The sequence below is a fragment of the Neolamprologus brichardi genome, chromosome 15 (genome assembly GCF_056152115.1).
Source record: "Neolamprologus brichardi isolate AB-2024 chromosome 15, ASM5615211v1, whole genome shotgun sequence".
Taxonomy (NCBI): Eukaryota; Metazoa; Chordata; class Actinopteri; order Cichliformes; family Cichlidae; genus Neolamprologus; species Neolamprologus brichardi.
Window position 1 is genome coordinate 17,606,508 of NC_142118.1, and position 24,815 is coordinate 17,631,322.

General features: G+C 39.3%; 3 protein-coding genes across 4 annotated transcripts in view; 2 read left to right on the top strand and 1 right to left on the bottom strand.

The window, feature by feature from the left end:
• Positions 1 to 1,544, top strand: part of map3k5 (mitogen-activated protein kinase kinase kinase 5) — an 85,131-nt gene extending 83,587 nt beyond the window's left edge. The window contains exon 30 of the mRNA XM_006792721.3: positions 385 to 1,544. Within this exon, the coding sequence (XP_006792784.2) occupies positions 385 to 445 (61 nt within the window). The 3' untranslated portion in view covers positions 446 to 1,544. The remainder of the gene's footprint in view (positions 1 to 384) is intronic.
• A 1,356-nt stretch (positions 1,545 to 2,900) lies between these two features.
• On the top strand, positions 2,901 to 12,307 carry lrp11 (low density lipoprotein receptor-related protein 11). Its single transcript, XM_006792722.3, has 9 exons — positions 2,901 to 3,699; positions 4,483 to 4,640; positions 6,200 to 6,341; positions 6,491 to 6,616; positions 7,083 to 7,274; positions 10,679 to 10,846; positions 10,926 to 10,982; positions 11,071 to 11,163; positions 11,252 to 12,307. Exons 1-9 carry the CDS (start codon positions 3,132 to 3,134, stop codon positions 11,404 to 11,406), a joined length of 1,659 nt encoding a protein of 552 aa, XP_006792785.2. The 5' UTR covers positions 2,901 to 3,131; the 3' UTR covers positions 11,407 to 12,307.
• Positions 12,308 to 14,401: 2,094 nt separating this feature from the next.
• Positions 14,402 to 24,372, bottom strand: pcmt1 (protein-L-isoaspartate (D-aspartate) O-methyltransferase). Of its 2 annotated transcripts, none has more exons than XM_006792723.3 (8): positions 24,074 to 24,372; positions 18,979 to 19,083; positions 18,856 to 18,887; positions 17,901 to 18,005; positions 17,586 to 17,706; positions 16,366 to 16,451; positions 15,990 to 16,159; positions 14,402 to 15,454 (listed from the first exon to the last, which is right to left on the bottom strand). In XM_006792723.3, exons 1-8 carry the CDS (start codon positions 24,252 to 24,254, stop codon positions 15,442 to 15,444), a joined length of 813 nt encoding a protein of 270 aa, XP_006792786.3. In that variant the 5' UTR covers positions 24,255 to 24,372; the 3' UTR covers positions 14,402 to 15,441. The 2 variants fall into 2 exon arrangements, with proteins under 2 accessions (XP_006792786.3, XP_006792787.3); XM_006792724.3 differs by having other exon boundaries at positions 15,932 to 16,159; positions 24,074 to 24,370.
• Positions 24,373 to 24,815: the final 443 nt, after the last annotated feature.

Below are 24,815 nucleotides of genomic sequence, written 5' to 3' on the forward strand. Positions count from 1 at the left end.
TGCACATCTGACCCACAGGTTGATTGAAATTGTGTCATGCAACAGGACAATGATCCCAAGGGCTAAAAAAGCAGGAAAGGAATCAATAGCCCAGTCAAATTCCAAACCTCAACCAGATTGATGAACTGAAGTAATGTTGTACCGATAAAGTCATACAGAAACATTAGTTATTACACAGAGACCAGGGAAAACTGTCTTTTTCATGACCGTACAGTCTTAACTCTGTGTGATCTGTGCTCATGAGTCCCTTCTGACTCTCAGGACAAAGTAAACCATTTAAAATATGATATTTTCAAGTAGGTTGACAGCTGATGGTTTCTTACAAATGGTATAATATTCATTGGTGTGTGCTTTTAGCTAACAGTATTTTGTTTGTCTCGACAGAGGTGGGGTCTTGTGTAAGCTATGGAAGGCCATCACAGACTACAGGCAGAAGCTATTCTAAGGCCTTAAGTGGTGACAGCCACTCAGAGAAGCCAGGACTTTTTTTTGTCCCCAACAACTCCTCTTTACCTCAGCGTTTATAAAAGCAAGATCCTGGAGAAGAAGCTGTGTTGACCATGTTCAAAGTCTGCAGCTTTCCACCCACACAACAATCTTCTTGAGTATTTTATAATTTTGAAAACAAAGAGTTTGGATATTAGGTCATTTTGAAAGTAAAAATTAATGAGAAGTGCCACTAGTTTTGTTATACCTGATGGACAGGGCACAGCTTTTGTTACAGGTGTGTTTAAAATGACAGCTGGTAGGAAAATCTATTATTGAAATCTTGAAAACTGTCAAGAAAACCATTTTCTCCTGTCTTTACAAGATGTGACGTTTACAACTGACCGTTTTCTAATACAGGCCTGAGATACAAAATACTACATTCATCTGTACTGATATTTTTATCATTGCTTATCTTATCACTACTTTATTTAAATGTGTTTTAATTTAATTGTTATAGCAATCTGAAGGATGTCATTCCATGTACTGCTTTTGTTTTTTCTTTTATTTTGTTTTTTGTTTTGTTTTTTCCAAACTGAGACTTATTTAAATTGTCCATGCTTTTTTTTCCACATTTCCTTTTATAATATGAATCTACAATTTTATTTTTAAGAAATCTATTATGTAAATATAGTGTTATATAATTCTATGTGGATGACATTTATGTACTTTGAAAAAGACATCTCTAAACACAGTCAAATCTCCATGTAGATTGGACCAAGTTTGCAATGAGCACATGTGAAAAATTAATTCTGTATTATTGTATTTTCTAGTATCACGAATCATAGATCATACTCACTTAATTGGCAAAATTGTGTTTATCTTGCATGTGTTGTGTCAGCTTCATTCAGTCAAATATATAAGTTGTAATGAAAAATCTGACATGCAAACAAACTTCATATGGAAGAACCTTGATGTCCTTTTTTATTAATATTTTAAACCATAATGTCAGAAATTGGGGGGGAATCGGTGAGCCTTGTGTCTGTTTTGTTTCAGATCTGATTCAAGATTGTTGTGATATATTGTTAAAATAAAACTTTTCATCTTGAAGCTGTGAAGGAACTGTGTTAGAAGTGTTCTTCAACAATTCACTCTAAATGTGGGAGCAGGGGGATGATAATGGAAGTTGTTCTCCGTAGTAAATTAAACACAAATAACTGTTTTGTTTTTTTCAAAATGAATAAAAAGTAATTTCTGCACTTATCATCTAGAGGAAAGGTCGTTCATTTAGAAAAACTAAATGTTGACAATAAAAAGTTAGGACTTACTATATGAATCATATATTTCTCTGCTTATTTCCGTATTGTGTTTACCTTACATTTCACCAGTATTGTATGTTTACTCCACTACTTGATATGTTACAGAGATCATTTTCAAAGCTTTGCATGTTTTTATGGCCTTCGTATGCCAGTGTCAATTTTATCTTTATAGAATAGTTCATTATATGTTAAGTCAATGTTATTAAAAGATTAACAAAAGAAATAAACTGTAGCCCAACAATGGCTACTGTTAGCTTGAATGAAATGAAAACAAAACTTAACACACACTCGGAGAGCATCATTAACTGTAAGACTGTGAGAATAAAACTCTTTCAATGCTATTTCGGCAGCTTGTTCCAAATAATAGCAACTCAGTAACTAATAGAACCCACGAGGAGCACACTTGGATCTCATTTTAGGAACAGTTAAAATACCAAAACTCTATTGCACAATGCATTGGTTTAGATTCAATTATCTAATATTATGCAATAAGGTACAAAGTAGTCACCGTAATATGCTAATAAACAGTTTTGAAGGGGACATTGCTACCAAGCACTGCCTATTAAACTAGGTTTATACACAGATATGCAAATATAGGAAAGCAAATAAACACCAGATTGTAGAATTAAAGATATTTAAAAAGTTAACAGGTATAATTTGAAGTTGGCCTTAAATCTTGTGTGTTTTTCTTTCCCCACAGACTAAGTACAGAATACAAATACTTCTTCCAACAATCCATAACAAGGCTATACTTACTATCACTCACTATTAATAATATCAGGGAGAGACTAGTAGCACTTGATAATTCAACAAAAGAAAAACTCATGAAAATATAAAATCTAACAGTTACATTTATAATTCAATTAAAATTTTAATGAGCAAAAATATAAAATAAATAAATGCAGGTATTGCAGTATGGGATAGTAAAGATTTAATCAATGTTTCGGAGAGATGGGAAGTCTTATTTCCATGTATTTTATGTCTTTTATTTTATTCAAATCATCATTAGTTAAGATTTTTAGATTTTAAAACTATTTTAACATGATAGATTAATTAAAAATATACGACACTGACTCAAACAGCCCCCGCCGGTGGATGAGAGCAGTTAACAGGTGAGCTGCTTTTCGTCCTGTTTATTCATCCCCGTGACGTCAGCAGACATCGCCGACTCCCCCTCACCATGACAACAGCAGATTTCCAGCACAGTCGAAGGACGAACTGTAAGCTCTACGGTTACAGCTGGTTGTTCAGCCTAGCAGTGGCGTTAAACGATAATAACGGGGATATATTTAATGTAGGAAGGCCGTCTGTGCCGGGAAGGAGTTTCATGAGCGGGAGGCCAGCCGGAGGCAGAGGGAGACGCCGTCTGACTGTGTGATCAACAACATGGCTCTGGTTCAGCATCCCCGGCTGCTGCTCGCCTGTGTTGGGCTGCTGCTGCTGCTCGCCTTTGGCAGCATCGACGCTCGATCTTCGCCTATATCGGACTTGAAATCCAAAATATCCGGGGTGGAGGAGCTCTTGGAGGAATTCCGCAAACAGCTGCAGCAGGACCAGACCTACAGGACAGGTGAAGTGATGGACTCCTGCGTGGGCGACTTCAGTGCCGCGGGGGATCGCATCATCCGGGCCAAGGACTCCATCGAGCAAGGAGCCGCCTTCCTGCTGGCCCCGGACAGGGTGTACACCAGGAAGGACTGTGTGCACGCCTGCTGCTCCCAGCCTCACTGCACCGTTGCGGTTCTTCACGAGGACCAGAGGCAGCCCGGGGACAGTCTCCGCTGCTACCTGTTTAACTGCACCTACAGGAGTAAGAATGTGTGCGCCTTCTCGGCTCAGAAAGGCTTCACAACATACAGCCGGACTCCCAACACAACGCAGGGACACGTCCCTGTTTCATCTAGCGACTCAGCCCGGAGACCCGGAGAAGAAGCTCCTGATGAGGATGATGCAGGTGAGAGACCCTGCAGACACACGCAGTGTTAGTTACTGGGTTTAGAACTGTTTTATAACTGATAGGTTATTTAGAAAATGATAGGATGTCCATGCCTTCATGTATGTTTAAGTAAAATTGATGGAGCAATAGAAAATAGCATGTACAGTGGCTCATAATGGTTGCTGAAAAGTTATTATTCATTAGGATGTTTTTCCTGTTATGACAGCAATTATTTCTTGAATTATGATGTTATAATTAGATCACCGATGATCATATTGGATGGGCTTTTGTAATCCTCTATATGAGGTGTTATAAGCTAAGATACCAAAAGTAATTTATTAATTTTCCTCAGGTTTGTGGCAAAAACCTACTTTGGGTAATTTTCTGTTAGTTTACTGTATTTTTTTTTTTTTAATTAAATCCCACCAGGAAACCCTGCTGTTAAAACAGGATAACAACTTTTCTGTCAGTTTTGTAACAGCTGACAGAAACTGACTTTAACAGCAGAACCAGCCTTTACCACCTGCTTCTTATCCAGATAATGCAGTAGAGAGGGTTAATGATTTGCCTCATAGGTTTGTAGCCTTGCCCTCCTGAGAATAGAAGCAGATGTTTTTGTGAGGGGCTTTGGGCCTGAGCAATGGAATTAAAAGAATATATGTGGATAAAAAACAAAAAATATATAATCATGTTTTAGCCTGCGATAGAATCAAACATGATTTAATGTGAAAATTGGATGAAGAGAGTAAATAAAGAGGCATGTAGAGGACACTTTCCATTTACCCGTGCTTGATGTTGCAGACGTGGATGAGCCTCCTCGCAGTGACGCTGGACAGGATGTGGTTATCCAGCTGCCCACAGATTGGGCTGTGCTGGATGGCCGTGACAGCGTGGACGACCACGGGATCCGCCGCTATGAGTGGAGTCTGATTAAAGGAGACACAGCCATCAATATGAAGGTCAGCATGTGCCTTAGTCAGTACAGTCTATACAGATGTAGATGAAAGCCTCTAACTATGGCGGTGACAAAGGATTAGACTAAAGATCCATATATATACATCTCTATTGTTCTCTCCTTCTGGTGTCTCTGATGTTTTCATTTGCAATATGAATACCCAGAAAGCTAAATGCGTTTGGGTTTTTTCATTAGTTAAGTCAACAGAGTGGCTTGTGTGCAGAGATCCACAATGGTTAACTGAATCAACACAAATAAAGAGTTTATTATTTCTAAACTGCCCCTAGGTAAGCAGCAATACGAGACACTGTCCTGTGGTTAGAACATTAAAGAACATTTTCCTGTTCTTATGTAAATATTAAAACCACTAATTTTCTGTATTTTCTACCTTTAACAGAAAATAGCTCCCAATGAAAACAATTGGCAGGGAAGTACAGAACCATGTTGACACAGTGCTCATTACAGAGCAACTCTCTGTTCATAGCAGGTTGCACAACTCTTAAAAATTATGTATGGCAACAGTAATATAATATAATGTAATATAATATAAAACTCATGGGCCAAGTTATGGAAAATTTTATTTGGTCTAAAAAATCTGCAGTATAATCTAATATGAAATCTAAGAACCTAGGTATGGTAAAAAGGAAACAATTGGAAGATAAACTAGTGGGTGATGCTGTCAGAAGATGTCCAGTCTCAGCATTTTATAGGTGATTCTGCTCTGCTAATTTTGCTTTTAATACTGGGGTGATTCTGACTGCAGCACAATGGCACAAAAATAACAATAGTACAGAAATATTAAATGATGTCAGATACAAAACTCTGCAGCTAAAAATAACACACAAAATCAAAATCATCAACGCAAAGGAGAAACAACACAACACTTATTACTTACCCTTCACTCCGTCCCTCAGTACCCGTCCCTCTTAATCATTCTTCTAGTCTTTTTATATGTATTGTATATCCTGCCCTGGTACAGATTTTTATTGATAAGATAATAGATAGACCTTACTTATGCCTTATTAGCTTAAAGTAGAAAAGTAGAAAATACATTTTGTCAAAATCAAATAAAATAAATACAATAAAGTGAAATAATTACATTTAATAAGTAATGTTGTAAAATCTAACAACAAAAAATATGTCAAAATCAAAAATCCAAAATGCAAAAAACATGTAGGAAATAAAAAAACATGTAATATAAACAGCATAGTAAATATCAGATGGCGTCAGTATGACTGTGTAAGTGTTGTGATTGTGCAAAGATAAAATAAAGTGTTAGCATGAGAGAGAGAGAGCATCTGCTACACAGATGTGGTGCATTGCTAGGATTGATTGCATGTGGTATGGAACATTTCCTGTATCTGTTCTTGTGCCAGTGGAGCTGAGCCAGTCTGTCAGAGAAGTAAGTAGGATGGATGTATGATCCATGATGCATATACTGCTACATGTTTAAAACCCAGTGCTGTTTTACAGTAGTCCTCACTAGGTGTTTTTGATTTTTTTAATTTGGCTAGTCTAGAAGTTGATTGCTTCAGAGATGTATTTTTTGTTTGTGCGCTAAAGTCAACACATCCAGGGTTGCTGAAGATCAGTGGCCTCCAGGAAGGAGTCTACACGTTTCAGATGACTGTCACTGACACGGCGGGACAGAAGAGCTCCGATAACATCTCTGTCACCGTACTGGCTCCAAAACACCAAGCAGAAGGTAATGAACTCACCAAAACTTCCATCTATGTTCTGCAACTTCCTTTGTGCTGCACTGATTACCGCTAAAGGGTGCGTGACTTGTGACATATTCCTTTACCATTTAAAAGAGAAGATGTGTAGTTACTGTATTCTTATCTGTGCCCACAGTATGTACCGGTCACTGCTCGAACTACCAATTTAAGTGTGATGACGGTTGCTGTATTGACATCACCTATGCCTGCGATGGGAAGCAGCACTGTCCAGACCGCTCAGACGAAGACTTCTGCCCAAACTGTAGGAAACACCTTGTACTCACTTTGTTAGAGCTGGAAGACTAATCCAATTTTCATTTCTATTAAAGTTTCACTTTTAATGATTATGCATACTAGATAAAATTAATTAATTTCAGTATAAAACTCTTTTCTCTTATAAATCAAGAACGACACTTTCTTATATGGCAGTGTGCTTCTGAACAAGCCCGAACTCACTCAGGTTTCAGCTGAAGCCAGCATGACTAAAAAGAGAGCCGTTGGTCAATTAACCTGTAAAAAGTATGTGTTACGCTAATGTACAGCTGTCTTAAAAGATCAAATTTACAACCAGTGAGTAAAATAGCTGTTATTATATTTATGTGATGAGTGGATAATAGAAGTCTTTTGTAAGGCCTGAAATTATTTGAGTCATTTCATCAATATAAATGCTAACAAAAATCCATAAACATACCTTCCCTTAAGCGATGGCTTCTTTTGTTTTTTTCTAGTTGATGGCAGCCGAAAGTCAGTGACCCACGCTGTGGACCTGCCCAGCCCTCAGCGGCCTGTCGCTCAGACAAAGAAAGCTGAAGACGTCTTCATGCTCCCGACTGGAGCCAGGAAGACCATCACACCGCAAGACACAAGCAAGGCAGCTCCTTCTCAAAGTGCCAGTGAACAGGAAGCTTTAGTCAGTCAAGGTAGAGAGGTCAAAGTCCTTGTAAAAGCATGTAAAACCACTCTGAAGGCATCTTAAAATTGTCATTTTAATGTTCTCGGGGATATAAAAGCAGCAAATATAGAATCACTACTCAGATAAGATTTTTTTTAAAAGCACTTAAATTAAAGTGAGGTTTAAAAAGATGTTTTCTCCCACAACTTGTACTTCGGCAGCACCAACTCAAAGTTTCACAGGAGTGTGGCTTGATTGATGGCTCAGTCCATAGTGCCAACATGATCGACATCTTGGTTCATCCCACCAGACTACCGCGTACACACCATGCTAATTCGCATTTGTGAATACAAATTTGATAAGTGATAAGGAAAAATGATATGGATGCTTTCCTACATCTTTACTATGACGTTCAGATATGCCTGCCAGCACACAGTTAACATACTGTGAAAGTATTTTGGGGACATGGCTCAGTACAATTCAATTGGCTCATAAATCACCAGACTGGCTGTTGGTTGGCTCTCAAGGAAGGCCGGCCAATGAGTAGTTCTCCCATAAATTTCTATTCGGGGTTCTTTGAGTGCCTTGGCTCTCTCCTATAACGTCTCTGGTGGTGTTCATGCTCCAAGGTACTTGGAAAAACACTTATTTATTGTACAAGATGCAGAGATATAAAGTGAAGTTGAAATAGGGACAGGGTTCGCGCCATCATGATAACCACTGTAAACCACAAGATGGTGCCGCGAGTCCAACATAAGAAATTCCATCAAAGCAAAAATTAACCAACTGTTAACACAACATCTGTACAGAGTTCATGTTACTAATTAGTTAAGAGTTTCAGGAATATTTAGCATTAATACTGGTTGGGCTGGACGTCTGCACTAAAACTAGAGCCAGTCGTTTGTCACAGCCAGCGGTCTGGCTCCAGTAAAACAGTATGTAAGCCAAGTTTGATTGGCCAACTGCTAGCCTCTTCTTAAAAGTGATGCTGAAGTTATTAGTTCACCTGTAAAGCAAGCAGGGTTAACAAAATACTAGTAGTTATTTCTTTTCTTTCTATTTTTACAATAATTAAGCTTTTTTTTTTTTTTTTAGCAAAATAAAGAAGCTATTCTTAGCAGCATGGACAGCACAAAGGAAGGCAACCTTTGTTGTCCAGGGCTAGACACTGAAATAAGAAGCATATGGACTATAAAGCTTATTTTGGAGGAAATAAAAAGTACTACGTTAAGCCCAGGTAGCCTACGGTTTTCTGAAGAAATAGGTGGCATGTGTTATCACAGAGGTCGTTTTATGGCGTAGTCCCAGCCTCCAACGAGGCAACGCCAAGACTGAGACAGTGTGCAGCCAAAACCTTTATAGATGAAAGCCCATGTCTACAGTGTACTCAGCTAGCTCATTATTAGGCAGATTTAGGCAATTAATATAAAATGCTGATGTTAACTATGTTTAAAGCACTTTAGTCACACTTTGGAGCATTTCTTCATTGCAGTCTGTTTAGGAAAGGAGAAACAGAAGAATATGAAAATGTAGGATATAGGAATTTGTGTCATTGGTGCAGAATCCCCTTTGTGAAGAGACCAAGAGGGTTTGGTGTGTCTGAGTACTGAAGCAGATGGAGCCTGTAGGCAGCCACTGAGTCATGGCACGGAGCTCAAAATGCTGGCAAAGCCACAGGGCCACTCTGCGGTCCCTGGGAAAGCAGCTCTTTGCCTGCATCCACTCTGAGTGCTGGAACAAAGCTCCTCTGTCCGCTCTGCCATCCGATCCCTGAATGTCACTGACCACACTGCTGTTTTACTATAGATATTTTGTGCTCAAGGTGGATTCTCAGGAGTCTTTTCTTCATTCGACAAATGCACGTCCAAGTTCTTAGGAAACTAAGATGATACCTCATTGTTTAGTGCTCAAAGTCAAAAGGAAAAATAGTTAATCCACTGTTGTGTAGAGGGCTTTGACCTTTGCACTCAAGGTGGATGATGACATTGGATGATATCTTAAGTCGCTGGTAGAAGGGCTCGAAGTAATCTTAGATTTCCGTATCACTTTATCTCTTTATTTGGACACAAAGTCCAAGCAACAGTCCTACAGCCAAGCTCGTTTGATGTCCGATATCAAACATAGAAAAGCTGCAGATTGTCAACAGCAGTCTTTTGGTCACCCTTCATTTCTTTATCTTTTGCTAGAAAAACAAGAAATGCATGCACACATGGAAATACAGTATATAAAGCAAAACAGAGTTCGTACCTTTATTCTTCTACACAGCTCAAACTCTCTTAGATAAACTTTATTGTAATTTCTCTAAATAGTCTTCAAGAGTAGTTCTCTAAGCTTCATGAAGGACATCCAAAGCTCTTTTTTGGATGTTGACCCTCTTTTGTTCTGTTCTCTGTCAAGATAATCCCACGCTGCTTCAATGATGTTGAGGTCCGGGCACTGTGAAGGCCAAGTCATGACTGATGGTGTTCCATTGTGTGTTTTTCTGTCAAGCTACGCTTTTACTGAATTGGCAGTAAAAAGACTGAACCTAAATACTTTCATTTTGGATTTATCACTCCATCAGAAATGTAGCCACTGACTTTTATCCCAGTTCCTGTGTAATATGGGATACATCAGCCTTTTCTTCCTGTTTCTCTTCCTTAAGAATGGCTTCTTCACAGCCACCTTCGCACTGAGACCATTTCTGATGAGGCTCAGTGAACAGTAGTAGTGCCCCTCTATGCTTAATTATTAATATGTCAGTATTAAGTTGTTTAAGTAGAAAATACACTGAAAATAGTCAGATACAGTCATTTTCACTGTTGCCGAATTCACCCAAAGATGTAAAGTCAGGGTTATTCCAGTGGTGTGCCATTCTATTAATATGGCAGTATGTTTAATACTGTAACAGTATCTCTTTTATTACATAATAGTATTTAATATTGATTATTCAGTGCTAAAATCAACTTACCTGAATCCATTTGTAGGATAAATGTTGAAGAGTTTGATATTAAAATTGTAACACTAGCTACGAAAGGCTGTATTAAATATGTACTTCATCTTCCAGCCTCGACCTGAGTGTTCAACTTTGAGCTGTTGATTTTTTTCAACTTGATGTGACAAATGAGGGATCAGCACAGTGAAACTGAGGACACCACTGTCTCTAATAATTAGCATACATTCCAAAATAAACTAATTTTGTTGTATTCATTATGATCTGAAGCTGGTGACTGAGCCCATAAAATTGTTTACTGAGGTCACAGATCAAGGGCACTGAGGACTGTTACCACTGACTTCTACACAACTGGAAGTCTTCTGCCAGCCGGAGGAGTTTCCCCATGCTGGCCACTAAAGAGGATATTGCTTTTTTACTACTGTCTCTGAACAGGTGTCATTGCCGTGCAAGAATCATTTAAATGTGTTAAATATAAAGGCCGTGTCTTGTTCCTTTAGACCCATGTGCTGCTGCTCCAGTTGTGGGACCCTGTAAAGGCACCTTCCCACGGTGGTATTACGACCAAAATGTGGGAGAGTGCAAACACTTCCTGTACGGAGGCTGCCAGGGAAACCACAACAACTTCCTCCAGGAGTCGGACTGTGTCAGTGAATGCATACAAAAAAGTGAGAGCCCACCTTACATTCATTTTGATTGATTTATTTTGTAGTAAGATTGACTTTATTATCTACGAACACCTTTTAGGTCCAGCTTTCAGACCTGCTAGTGTGGCTCCTCCAGTCACCAAGCAGACTGAGATAGGTATATTCATCCAAAGAATCAAACACATGTCAATAATTCAGTGTTGTGAGTCAGCTGTTTTCTCATCTAAGCGGTTTTATTTTTTAAGCTTCCCCTAAAGCCACCCAGAGCCAAGCAGTGAGTGACGCCCCCATCTCCAAACCATTTCCAGTCATGGGAGGACACCCAGTCCCAGAGTCAGGTGAGACCTAGAGCTTCTGTCTGCTTTTTGTGGCTCTTGTCTCTCTATCCGATGACCTTTTCTGAATGCGGCGCATTTCTTTCTCCAGGTGCCATCCTTCCTCTGGCACTTGGCCTAATCATCACCGCCCTGCTGCTGCTCATGATCAGCTGTCGTCTCAGGCTCGTCCGCCACAAACTGAAGAAAGCGCGTCCCCTCACTACAGAGGAGTCAGATTACCTCATTAATGGCATGTACCTGTAGCCAATCAGAGACCCGAGAAAAGAACCATCAGAGCCCGATCCAGGACGTTCTGAATTTGCACTCTGCATTTCTTCGATGTCTCTTAATTTATCCTCGTTTCCTGTTAGAAAGATCCAAAGCTCTGCTGCCGTGAACGTTGCCGAACACCTCCACACCAATCCCCTCTGACTGGCACTGTATATCAGCTGCTGATAGATTCAGCGAACATACTGAGATGCTTGTGAATTCATACCTATGTCCTAACAAAATCACTGATGGAATATCAGCGTTTCTCCTTTACTTCTGATACATATACTAAAATAGACACTATTACAACTGATTTATTAAACACTGGTTACATTGAGACAAACATTTTCATTTTACTGCACAAAACATGCGCTATTTCTGCCTCTGTGCGACTTTAATGTGCCATATTTTTGCTGTGTGTTTTAATCCCATTAAATTGCCGTACGGCAGACACAAAAAGCATCGAGTGCCTGTTACAGTCCTATAGGACCTGATTTTTTTCATGTACATAAACACATACACATACTTTTACAATGGTGGATGTTCATGTCAAACATAATCAGAGTCTAATCATGTGGTCAGCATATGTGAGCGAGAAGGCTTCAGACACATTAAATGCTCTGTTTCAGGTCCTTTTTTCTTCCTGCTGGTTCTTTAGGATGTCAGTGAGAGCAGATATTCCAAATTTGGTCACGTCAGCCACACGGACATTCATGGGTCTGAGGACAGAAACCCAACCCACCTGCCTGTCAAACCTTCTGTTTATGACCTGTAGCTATTCAGAAAAACATAGAGTGTACTTAATTTGTCCCAAAAGGTCAGGCAGCCAAAATATTCAACACAGCCTGTAATAAAATATTTGCATAAACAGTAAAATAAAGCAGTGTTTCTCAGACTGTAGAGCATAGAGTCACAGTAGGTGGGGTGTGAGTGAGTTTGGTAAAGTGTGAAGTTTAATGAACATTATTTTTTTAATGAAAAATTAAACACTCGAGGCTTTGCTCATGAGCTTTTCCGCTGACCTTTAGTCCCCTGAAGTTAAGCATAGTCTGTTTTAAAGCCAAGTATGCCAAATAATAATAATAAGCATTATTTTGAACTATGAATCATATAAAGCGCGGCTGGAAATTATGATATGTGTCCTTTAAAGTTTGCCAGAATCATATAAAACTATAGCAAAGTCTTTTGGTGAATTTCTAGTCCTGTATGATTTTGTTGCGTATTTTTCTCTAATAAGGCAACATAATTGGAGTGTATACCATATATCTATATATATATTTATTTTGGAAAATGTATTCCCCCAAAGTATTGTCTTTCATGTAACATATTAAAGTTTATTATATAAATAAAAAGTACCGGGGTTATATATGTTAACAACAGGATTTGCCAAAACGATTTTATTTAGAGATGATCATCATATTTGTAGAGATTCGTCTCTCCCGCTTGTATTTCTGGAATTTTGATAATCATACATTTAGTCCATTATGTCAAGAAAAAATCGTTTAAAATCATTTAGCTTTACAACCAACTTTTCATTACTTTGTCGCAGCGTAGGGTTTGGCGTGAAGAAAACTGGATTTCTATCACAGCCGTCTTTTTTACTGATGGTGTGCCGAGCCAGTTCCACCTTGGTCCTTTTAGAGAATCAGCATATATTTCAACAAGTATAGCGACTCGACTGTTGATGGAGGAGAGAACTTGAAGGCTGAATCTGTTAATCTTTTTTTTTTTTTTTTATTGTAGCTTCAAGGTATGCCCAGCCATTTTGTGTCTTCTATTGTGGCTGAACATGAAACTGATTCTAGATTTAGTACCAACTTACTCACTCATCTGCTCCGTTATTAGGTACACCTGTTTAGCTGCTCCTTATTGCAAATCCGCCAATCACTGCAAGCAACTCAGTGGATTTAGGAATTTTGATGAGGTTCAAACTGAGCATCACAACAGGGAAGAAAGGCCATTAAAGTGACTTTGAATGTAGCATGTTTTCTGGTGACTGATGAGCTCATCCGAGTATTTCAGGAACTGCTGATCCAAACCACCATCTCTAGGGTTTAGAGAACGGTCTGAAAGACAACTATCCAGTGAGCAGCAATTCTCTGGGTAGAAATGCATTGTGATATCAGAGAATGGCCAGACTGCTTTGACCTGAAAAGAAGGCAATAGCAACTCCAATAACCACTCATTACAACCCCGGTATCTTTGAATCACACATTGAAGCAAATGGACTATATCAGTAGACCATTCTGGGTGCCACTACTGTCAGCTAAGAACAGAAAACTGATGCTACAGTTGGCAGAGACTCATCACAATTAGTCAATAGAATACTCTAAAAGCATCACCTGATGCTCACCAGTGCTTTATGTAATATTGTAGGGTCTACCTACAATATAAAGCGCCTTGAGGCAACTGTTGTTGTGATTTGGCGCTCTATGAATAAATCGTACTGAATTGATGTGATGAGTCTTGATTTCTGCTGTCACATTTGAAAGTTAGGATCAGAATTTAGCATAAATAACATGAAAGCATGGCTCTATCCTGCCTCGTATCAAAGCTTCAGGCTGCTGGTGGTGGCGTAATGATGTTGAAGATGTTTTCTTCTATTAAAACACCACAGCATACCTGAATATGTTTTGTGATCATCTCCATCCCTTTGAACCACCTCCTTCAAGCAGAATAACACACCGTGTCACAAATCATCTCGAACTGGTTTCTTGAACATGATTTACATGTCCTCAACAGTCACCAGTTCCTAATCCAATAGAACACCTTTGATATGTGGTGAAATGGGTGATTCACACCATGGATGTGTGACCGTGCGATGCTATCAGTTTAAAATCTCTGATTAGTGTTTCCAGCACCTCGTTGAATCCAAAGAATTAAGTTACCTCTGAAGGAAAACCCAGGATTAGTAAGGTGTACCTAACACTGTGTCTAGCAAGTGCAAATAAGACTTGTACAAAAAAGATTCAATAACAAAAGGCAGACAAAAACATAAGCATCTCTTTATTTTTATGCCATTCCAGCAACTGTGAAAGCCAAATATAATCCATCACTCAGATCACCCAAAATAAAATGTGCTTTTTTTTTTCAATTTCATGATTTTTTTTTCATCAAGAAAACAGACATTCATTTGCTTTATATTGTTGGAGTTTATTTTGGCAAAGCAGTGACTTTCCCCATTTAGTGTCAGTCACCAGAGGAGCCTGCACAAATTGTTAATGGAAACCAGCGGCAGAAAGCAACACATCAAAGTGGAAAGCACAGCCCTGTATGTGCGTGCGCATGTGTCGGTGTCATTAGTGCTCTGCTCCCTTCGGAGTATGTTCGGTACGATCCGATACTTATTTTACGTGTAGAACGATCTAAGAGTGCTGCACATCAAACAGGATGTGTGTGTGTGTGTGTGGTGGTGGGGGTTTACATCAGCCTTTGTGTGTTAATTTATGTGTGTGTTTGTGTTTTTAACACTGATGCCACGGGAAGAAAGCTCATACTTTAGCAGAGAAGTCTACAGTTTTTATGATCCACACACACACAGACTGTAGCTAGGTGATTTATCTAACAGGCTCAGGCGTTCTTCGTCTTGGTTGTCCGGGGTTCCTCCTGCATTCAGCTTTGATGCTGCTGAAATGTAATGCTGTGAAAAATGTTTGACTGCAAATCAAATGGTGAAACCACAAAAAGAAAAAACAAAGAAAAAAACTTAAAATCCAGCAGTTAAAACGAACACAAACCAAAAAGGATGCAGACCTGGAAAACAAAAACAATAAATCTCTCTCCGATATTTCTGTGCAGAGCGTCAAGCAGTCTTTCCTCGCAGCCCCTCGGGGCCGTCATCAAATGTGAAACTCTAGTCCGTTGTTAGAATTAAACAAACAAACAAACAAACAAAAAAAAAAAAAAAAAAAAAAAAAAAAAAAAGAGCACGTTTGTTATGCTTTGAACAAAATGTCAAGGGCTGTCCGACCCATTCCAAGTTTTCTCCAGGTTCAAACTTAAAAGGTGGATTATGGACTGCGTTCCTCTTCAAAGTTCATCCCTGTGAGAAACACATTTTAAATATTAGAACACACAAAAATTGAGGCAAGGTGCAAGAAAAACAAGCAGAAATCTTGCTGTCATGCAAACAGAGTTAAAAGAAAAGACCGCATGCAACATGTTAAGATAAAACGTCAGTAGAAAAGTTGTTTTCATCTCTCGAAGATTATCAGATAAAATAGTTGAGTTAAAGTTGGGTAATAAGCTTCCAAATTGGCAAAGCAGTCATGCTCCTGAAAACCAATCATGTGTGTTCAACCTGCTGTGATTTCAGCTCATTCCCTCAAGTTTGAAACAGAGCAGAGTGCATTAATCAGGCGGCTTTTATTGAGACCAATTTAGAGCTACGGGGGTTAAAAGAAGATGAAGGAAACGTGCAGCTAGTTGGTATGGTATGGAAGAAGCAAAAAAATGTCAACAAGCAGCAAAATGCAGCCCCTTGTGATCCATTGCCTTGCTCCAAGCCACACCATTTCACCTTTGCCACTGTGAGAAGGAGAGAGGGGGAAGGAGAGGGACAAAGAAGTCACTTCCACCTGGACCACTGCTTGTCTTTGTCTGTTAAAGGCACATAAATCACCCCCATCAAGGGCTTCATTTTGGTGCTGCCATCCTCCATCTTGTCATATTGCTCCAGCATCTGATTTCCCCCCGCCGGACCTACGGGCAGGATCAGCCGCCCGCCGGGCTTCAACTGATCCAGAAGCTGAGGGAGGCAGGAGGGAGAGGTAGCGGTGGACAGCAAGTCAGCTTTAAAAATACATTCCAGGGATTCTATTTAGATACAGTCGTACTGGATCAGATATAAAAACACATTTAATTAAATATGAAGCAGGTTTACAGTTTAGGTATCCAGCCTTTGTTGTAAAGTAAAGGGTAACAATGTGGTCTGCAGAATTCAGAGACACTCACAGCTTGGGGAACGGTGGGTGCAGCTGCGCCAACGTGGATGGCATCATACGGCGCCTCCTCAGTGTAACCCAATCGCCCGTCTCCCACTGAAACAGCAGCAGAACGTCACTCACAAGCTGTCGCACTGAAAACACTGATGGATGTCCCCACGAGGTCAAGTCGAGTCAAGTCATCTTTATTTATATAGCACATTTAAAAGACATCAAGTGTCGGCCAAAGTGCTGAGCATCACAACGGGGATGGTGGGACGACACACATTACTTACCCAATGCTGCATCTGACATTTCTAACAATTTACCTGATCTGAGAAGCCAGAAATAGCCGAGTAATGCTGATAAAACTGCATCTCAATATTAGTATATTTTAGTATTTTAGGGCTGGGACTTACTTTCATATCACAGATTGCTTTTGTTTATTTACATTTATAGACTCAAAGGGTGTCTCTAATTTTACTTTGCCATTAAATATCATTAGTTGTGTTTTACCTTATCAATCAGCAGACAAATCTTTTTTGGTCTGCTTCTTTTTATCTCCCAGTTGCGAGTATTTTTTTTACCCGTATGTGCCGTTATTAACAGACTAAATACAGAAAGATTTCAGAATAAGGTCTGAAATCCAGGCTGCCCATCTATCAGACTCCACTAGTCGCTGCTGGCAACAGGCAACAGTTGTGCAACATAAAACAATGAAATCAGACTCATGACAGAGCAGCTTCTGCAAATCTGAATCATGTGCATGCCATTTCTTCAGACCGAGTAAAAACAAAACAGCTGCGCTGATGGTGAAAACCTGCAGAGGCCTAACCACAGAAAACCGATTAGGAATCCAAAACAGAACTGATAAAGAATGTGACCAAGAAAACATAACAAATCAACAAAGGCACTGCTATTAATAAAACCGACAACCACCTGTTATCACATACAGTAAAAAGTGATTTACGAAATGAAAGACAAACCAGAGAAATGAAAAAATAAGCATCACTGCTCTTATTAATCCCCTCACTGAACTGCTCTTGAACCCCCCTTCAGAGGAGGTAAAAGTCCTCACTGCTCAATTATTTAAAGCTGTACGCTGTTTACTGACTGCTGCCTTTTTCTCCACCGGGGAACATTAAACTGTCTGCTGTTCAGTCGGATCAAGGAAGCAGCAGCCCTTCCTCAAAACCCACAAACATCTGCTGAAAAAACAAAGATATAAAGCTTTCATCCGCGATGTCTTACCTATTAGCTTGACTCGGCCCGATGTTATCAAACTGGGGTCATCTTTCTTCACGTTGTTTATAGAATCATCTACCAGCTCTTTGATGTGATCGATTCCTATAACTTTCCCTTTAGGACCTACCTGTAAAGCGCAGAGGAATGAAGAGAGGGTGGGGGGCGGGCTCAGTTCAATCACGACGTTCACAATGTTCAATGCATTCAATCTGATTGATTTTCATCGATTGGTTGACATATTAGTGGATCAATCAGCTCAATTAATCAAGAATGCCACCAAAGAGAAGTCGTTTGTGTTTACCCGTCGCGTGTGTGGCTCACCATTCGTGCGAAGCAAACCGACAGGATCCCACTGCCGGAGCCGACGTCCAGAGCCTTCGCTCCTTCATACAACTGGTCATGTAGAAGCTCCAGGGCGTAGGCGTGCTGGGGAGGCAAAACGAGACAATAGCATTTCAACCCATCACTCACACAGCGCAGGCTAACACACGGTAATCCCAGCGCAGGCCATCTGTGAGGCTTGTTTCAGTTTTTCATGCTTAAAGTGGACCTATCCTGCTCATCCTCAGCTCCATATTTATTATTCTTGTAGCTTTGTACGATTCCTTCTGTCTGAAACAAGCCGTTTTAGCTCCTCTTCCTTTAAGCCAACTTCCCAAGTCGAGATGAGCCAAGCAGAGTTGGTACTAATAGAAAAGGGCTATAAGAGGCTGCTGCCATGATTTACTGCCACAGATGCCATAAAGTTTCACGCGACCTTCCTGGGAACTACAGGTGTAAATGATTAGTTCTGCAAAAAAATAAATAACAATAAAAATAAATGAACAAAAACCAAAATAAATCATAATAAAAAGAAGAAGAAGGAAAATCAAATAAAAAAAGAGAGAAGAGAATATATTTCTCGATAACCTCAAGTAAAGCTAACATCTGGGAAACATCGTTCTCTGTGACATCATCCAGAAGAAAAAGTAGAATGAAAACAAACAAACAAAAAACCCTGGGCTTGTTTAATGGGCATCTCCCGTGCCATCACCAGCAGCAAATAAGGAAAAACATAACAGATCCACTTTAAGCTTCTATTACTCGACTGAAACATGTCAACAATGAGCACAAATGCACAAAACTGTGAGGATTTGGTTAACTGCTGCTGTTATCTACTAAAAATAGATGATTAGGAATGACTGAATGGGACCAAGCTTCACAATAACAACAACAAAACCATTCAAAGCTGTGATTCACAGGGAGCAGAAATGTCTGAAAGTCTTTAAAGTCCTACCATGTGTGGGGCGCTGATGGTCGCTTGATAGCCTTTTGGTTAAAAGACAGGAAGTAGGTTTGGTTAGTTTGAATCTCAGATCTCCGTGCGGCGATGCGCGAGCGAGTACACAAGCAGACGTACCTATTGACTGCGGCGAGTCCATGTAAGGGTGAAGCCTAGAGAAATGTGCTCGGTCTGTGGCCAGCATGACTTCGTAGACCTTGTCAGATTTAATAATGCCATTTTCTGAGGATGCAAAAAGAATATATATGTAATATATATATATATATATATATATATGTAATATATATATATATATATATATATGTAATATATATATATATATATATATATGTAATATATATATATATATATATATATATATGTAATATATATATATATATATATATATATATATATATATATATATATATATATATATATATATATATATATATATATATATATATATATATATATATATTACATAATCCCGCAGCAATCAGACAGACAAAAAGAATGAAGGAGGACACAATATAGAGATATGAGACAGCAAATTCACAACAATCAACTACTATTACTAGTACATAGCCTCATTTTTCCAAATCATGAACAGGACTGCTCTAACAAACTACTGGATTTTCCTATTTTTGCATCACTGCAGTAAAGTATAGTAATTTATCAGGTATTTATTATTCTTCCTGGCTCAGAACAAAGTTTCAAGGGGGTGACTACACATCTAAGTACAAGCAGTCCACACAAAGTTAAAGCAAAACATCTGTGTTGCCTTACTCCAGGGAAATACAAGTATTTTCTGTTATTTCTGACCATTAAGATACATAAACACGTGCTTCATGCTTAAGTGAATTAAGCAAATATTCTTATCAGTCTGGTGATTTTAATTTGAGGGAAGGCCAAAACCCTTGTTTATATGGAAGACAAACACACTTTATCAACCCATTAGGCATGTATGATCGTGTTTTTCAAAAAATATACCAAAGAGGATCAGGAGAAAAAAGTAAAGAAATAAATCAGGATGTGCAACGTGTGAGATTACTGGCAAAATTACAATTATTTTGGTCAACACCAAGATCACTCACACATGTCTGGATGTTTGAAGCCATCGTGGGAAAATTTTTCTAATTTGGTGTTTTAAGGCAGAAATTAATGTTTACATGATGAAATGTGCAATGTGAAGGCTCAGCTCACTGCGTCTGTTTAGCTATAAACAGACGTCACAGCAGGGAAAACTGTGGTTGTCACACTGTGGGACACAAAGCCTTTGCATTGGGGTTTGTACAACCAGGTGACAATTACAAGGCAAAAGTAAGATGATGTTTTCTTATGCTTTCAGCTCCTTTTAGGTGTTGCCTGAGCGAATCAGGTCCCTCCATCTCACCCAATCACTTGCATCTGGTTATGAGAATTTTTTCAGTAAAATTAAACTAATTTAAGTGAAATTTAAGTAAAATTCAACTTGGATCTTGTTTTTAAGAAAGAAGTGGGGTAAAGTATACACCATGTTACATGAGAGCCAACCAGGAACAGCTTGTTTTCATTGGCCCCTTCATTGGTTTCTGAAAGTAGAATGGGAGGCAGAGCCTTCCAATATGAGCTCCCAGTTTGGCTTCAAGAGACAGACACAGACACCCTCTTTACTTTTAAGGTTGGACTTAAAGCTTTCCTTTTTGACAAAACAGAGTTAGGGCTGGATCAGAGGAACCTGAACCAATCCTTAATTATGCTGCAATAAGCTTGAGCTGAAAGGAGAGTTCCTATGATGCACTGAGCATTTCTTCTCGGGGAAGATGAGAATGTGCATGATGACGATGAAGTTGCAAACCAAAGAAAAAAAGTAAAGAAAATCAAAGTAAGCATTTTTTTGACTACTGTCAAAGAAGAAAATGCAGGAAATTAAGAAATTGCAGCCTAAACACAGGCTGTGACCCATATGTGCTGACCAGCATGTGTGCAGCAGAGAAACGCCAAAGCTTACAGACAGGTCACCAAAGAAACAAACGAAAAAGCTTCGTGAAGAAGCGTCTTCACAATAATCCCTCCTAACGGGATCCTTTAGCAGTGAGTGCTAGAGGCAGGAAAAAGCCAACGACAGCCGGCTCTGCTGTCATCACCAACTCCCCTCACCCTCTGATCCATGAGCCACTTTAGGATACATGACACAAAAACCACACAAGCTGCCAGACGAACATCTACAACTAATATCTAACGGCTCATTTCAAGCCACGATCCTCCCGTCCTTAATTATTCACAAAGCAAACACTCCAACTTCACACTGTTTCTAAAATTGAAACCCACTAGGTGAACAACTAGGTGCTTAACTTTAAAGACGAATGACTCATTCGGCATCAAACAAATAACCTTCTGACCGGTCCTGAGCGCTGACCAGGAGGACAGAGACAATGAAGAACTCAGGAATTAGCATGCGTCTTGCGTGTGACCTGCTTAAATGCAGCTTACGCAAACTCAGGTTAACTTCAAGCCATTCATGTGTCTAAATGGGTCAGTGTCCAGTTAAGTGAAGCGAGTAATGACCACACAGGTAAAACTTTACACTGAGCTGACTTCAGTTTGCACCAGACTAATACAAAATTTATTTTTTGTACAGATTCACTAAAAAAAAGGGTTTTAATGCTAAGGCTAATTCAGTTAATTTGATGTAATTATCATTAAAAGGAACTTTTTCTTTTCTGCAAACACCCCAAAATAACAAGCAAGTACACAGACTTTGGTTAGGTAAGGTAATCCTGACTCTTTCCACATATGTTGCTTTTTATGCTTCTATTACCAGTAAGTGTTCCCAGTTAAATTCAAAACGCCATAAATATGGACTAAAGCCATATAAATATCACCAGGTGCAAGTGCAAGATTTTGTTAATAATGAAACTTATCATCCTGTACAATAATGAGTCCTGCAGCAGTTATAGAAACATAAAATTAGCTGATGACTCAGTTATCATCAGGCTTCTTGAAGGTAAGGAGGTGGATCATTTCCAAAGTGAAAAGACATGATTTTTTTACGAAAAGGTCAACAGTCACACCACCAACACTTATCAAGGTGTCGAGCTACAAATATTTGGGTGTTTTTCTTGACAACAAGCTTGGTTTTGCAGAGGTTACAGCTTGAAAAGGTCCAGCTAGAGCTCGGCATGTAAGCAAAATTTAATGTTAATGAGAATTTTGGCTTCCAAAGCTTATTAAAACAAGACAATTGCAATAAACGAATCACCGCGTCTTCTTCTGTTCCGCAGTAATTATGTCCTTTGTTGCCATCCATAAAAGCCCAAATCCACTCCCCAGCAGCCTGTGGCGTTTTTAGTTTAATTCACATTAATTAATTCAACTGAAAACAAATAAATGAAAGTTCAAGAAAAGAAAATTACTTAAAAGGTTGTTGGGGTTTTTTTTCCAAGTATGAACCTTTAATTGGGCGTAGTTATAATCGTGAAAAGGTTTTCCTTTGATGAATTTGTCAGTTTTCATTTGAAGTTTTTTTTATTATTGTTTGTTTGTGTTTTTATATAGAAAACAATGGTTTCATTGTTGCAGCAAAGATAATGGAGTAATGGAAAGCTGTGTGGGCTCATTTACGAACCCAGAAATATGTCAGGGGTGTTCCTACAGATTCAAAAATGTTGGCACCGGCTTCGGTCTCTTTAACTAGGATTTGATTTGCTAATGCCTAAAAAATTTTTAGTTTATAACACTGACACAAGAGGACCTGGAAGTGTTCAAAACTTCAAATTGTCCTTTTCTGTCTGGCTTTTTCACTGAAAATGCTTTATAGACATTAATGTTATTTACTTCATTTATTTTAACTAATATTTTCCATCCATCCTCTTTGGCTTATCCTTATCAGGGTCACAGATTGGGAGGGGTGCAATTCTGCTTTAAAGATTTTTTTTTTTTAGCACTACATGAGTTTATTTGTATTCACTGATTAGAGTTTGTTCCTTTTTGTAGATTTATTTCTATTTTATGATCTAAGCAGGGCTTTTTAAAAATTATTTACTTCATTATTTAATCTATTTTGTAATTGGTTTTTTTTTTTTATGTTATCTGCTTTAATGTTGTACCTATTATATTATTTATTGTATTTATTTTTCTTGATGTTTCATGGGTTTTTCTCTTTTTCTGTCTCATCTACACTCTAAACTGACCATATCTCAGCTGCTACTTTAGCACTTTGCGCGTTTTGCACACTTGGTATAATTGCTTCCCCCTTTCCTGTTATCAGTTTTGTTGTAGTCATGTTTACCGTTTTTTTCCTGCATATTACATATAAAAACCCAAAGAAGTTTTGGCCATCCATCAAAGGAAAGTTACCAGGGTCGTAATTAAAAAAATATTTTTCAACGATAGTGCTACTAATAACCAAATAAAAGAAACATGCACAAACTTGTATTAAACAACCCCAGAACGACTGTTTGGAGTCAGAAAACCCCTGGTTTACTGTTCCTTTGTGAAGCACATTTCCCCTGCAAGGCCCAAACCACAGAGCTTTCGGCCAAAAGCTTAAAATGATATGCTGAGCTGCAAAGCTTATAAATAGCCCTGGGAGATAACCTTATATCAGAACTGGTCTACAGAAATGCATGTGGGAAACATGCCTGCGCGGAGCTGTCAGTGACTAAGTTTCGCGCTACCTCGACAGCATGATTGAACCATGTGGGACTGATGGGATCGATCGTAGTAGCACTGAGTCACTGCTCCCACCGCAGCTGTGATACAGCAAGCTGCCATTTTCACTCACCCACCGATACGAACTGAGCTTCTGCATGCACAGCTGTCACTGCCATTCAGCGTGAAAGTGGACGACACACGGACAGCCGTTAGTGGATGTGGGCAGGGCCGCTGCCGTTTGGCTTTCAGCGTCCCAAATGACGCACATAGAGCTAGCAGGCTAAGCTACCTTCGCCGAAAAGCTCTAGCTGCACAAAAATCCCTTGACTGCAAACAAAGGAGAGGTCATTTGAGTGTTAAGAGTTAGCTTGGTTATTTGCAAACGCAGCGAGGGATGCATCTTTGCCTTGCGTGAATTGGGAAAGGGGTGGAGAGAGTTGCTGCTAGGTCAACAACAACATACCACATAGCTTAGCAACCAGCCAGCTCCTGTGCTAACCTTAAACGTCCAAACTAAACCATTTACAGGCGACGCATCTGCAAAAGCGTCGCTACCACAGCCGCCGCTTTTTTTTAGGAAAGCATGCAAACTCACTGCGGAGGTTGTTGACGAGCTCTGCGTGGCTGGCTCCTCCTGATTTCCAGGCCATTATTAAGCAGACTTTGCGGAGTAAGTAGACAGCAGCTGTCAGTGCCGCGCCTGCGCCGACCGTTTTGCCGATGAAGCTGACAACCTCCAGAGCGGACGGCGGAGCGGCGGATACGTCACCGGCCATCCGATTGATTTTTTTTGTTTGTTTTGTTTACGGCGAGCCCCCCTTTCAGACACACCCCACCACACACACAGCACTACCCTTTAATTCATAAAAGTTGATCTGTTTTATAAGATATGTGTCCAAGCACGGTGTTTGATGCAAGGGCAAAGCCACATTCCGCACTGTGCTTAACCAAGATTTGCCGCAGTTAGGACAGGTAGCGGCCGCTAGGTGGCGGGAAATAGCAAACAATGTGAGAAACGCTAAATTTGGTCTCACTGGGTTACCGTAGTTACATACGACTTAGTAGGTGCCAGAGATGATCTAAGACAACTCTTCCCCTTCGAAATAAAACCTTTTTACACAAATGAGCTAATTGGCTAATTAGATACAATAAGAATGTACCCCTTCTTCCAGACAATAATGCGGAGATATTTTTCTATTTTTTGCAAATACGCATCAATAATATTTTCAAAATAAATAAAATATTTTTTAATGCTGTTTGGAATTTCTTAGGGAAACTATCATGCCTGGAGTCAAAATGGCAGCTACCCGCAATGTAGCTCACAGACCTTTGAAATC

Excerpts from the sequence above, each read along its gene's own strand:
- pcmt1 (XM_006792723.3), bottom strand. The coding sequence starts at position 24,254 with ATGGCCGGTGACGTATCCGCCGCTCCGCCGTCCGCTCTGGAGGTTGTC. Across the intron at positions 18,006-18,855 it reads CCATCAGCGCCCCACACATG|CACGCCTACGCCCTGGAGCT; the intron begins GTAGGACTTTAA and ends TTGCCTCCCCAG. Across the intron at positions 16,452-17,585 it reads GGGCCGAGTCAAGCTAATAG|TGGGAGACGGGCGATTGGGT; the intron begins GTAAGACATCGC and ends CTGCTGTTTCAG.
- lrp11 (XM_006792722.3), top strand. The coding sequence starts at position 3,132 with ATGGCTCTGGTTCAGCATCCCCGGCTGCTGCTCGCCTGTGTTGGGCTG. Across the intron at positions 10,983-11,070 it reads CACCAAGCAGACTGAGATAG|CTTCCCCTAAAGCCACCCAG; the intron begins GTATATTCATCC and ends TTATTTTTTAAG. Across the intron at positions 11,164-11,251 it reads ACACCCAGTCCCAGAGTCAG|GTGCCATCCTTCCTCTGGCA; the intron begins GTGAGACCTAGA and ends TTCTTTCTCCAG.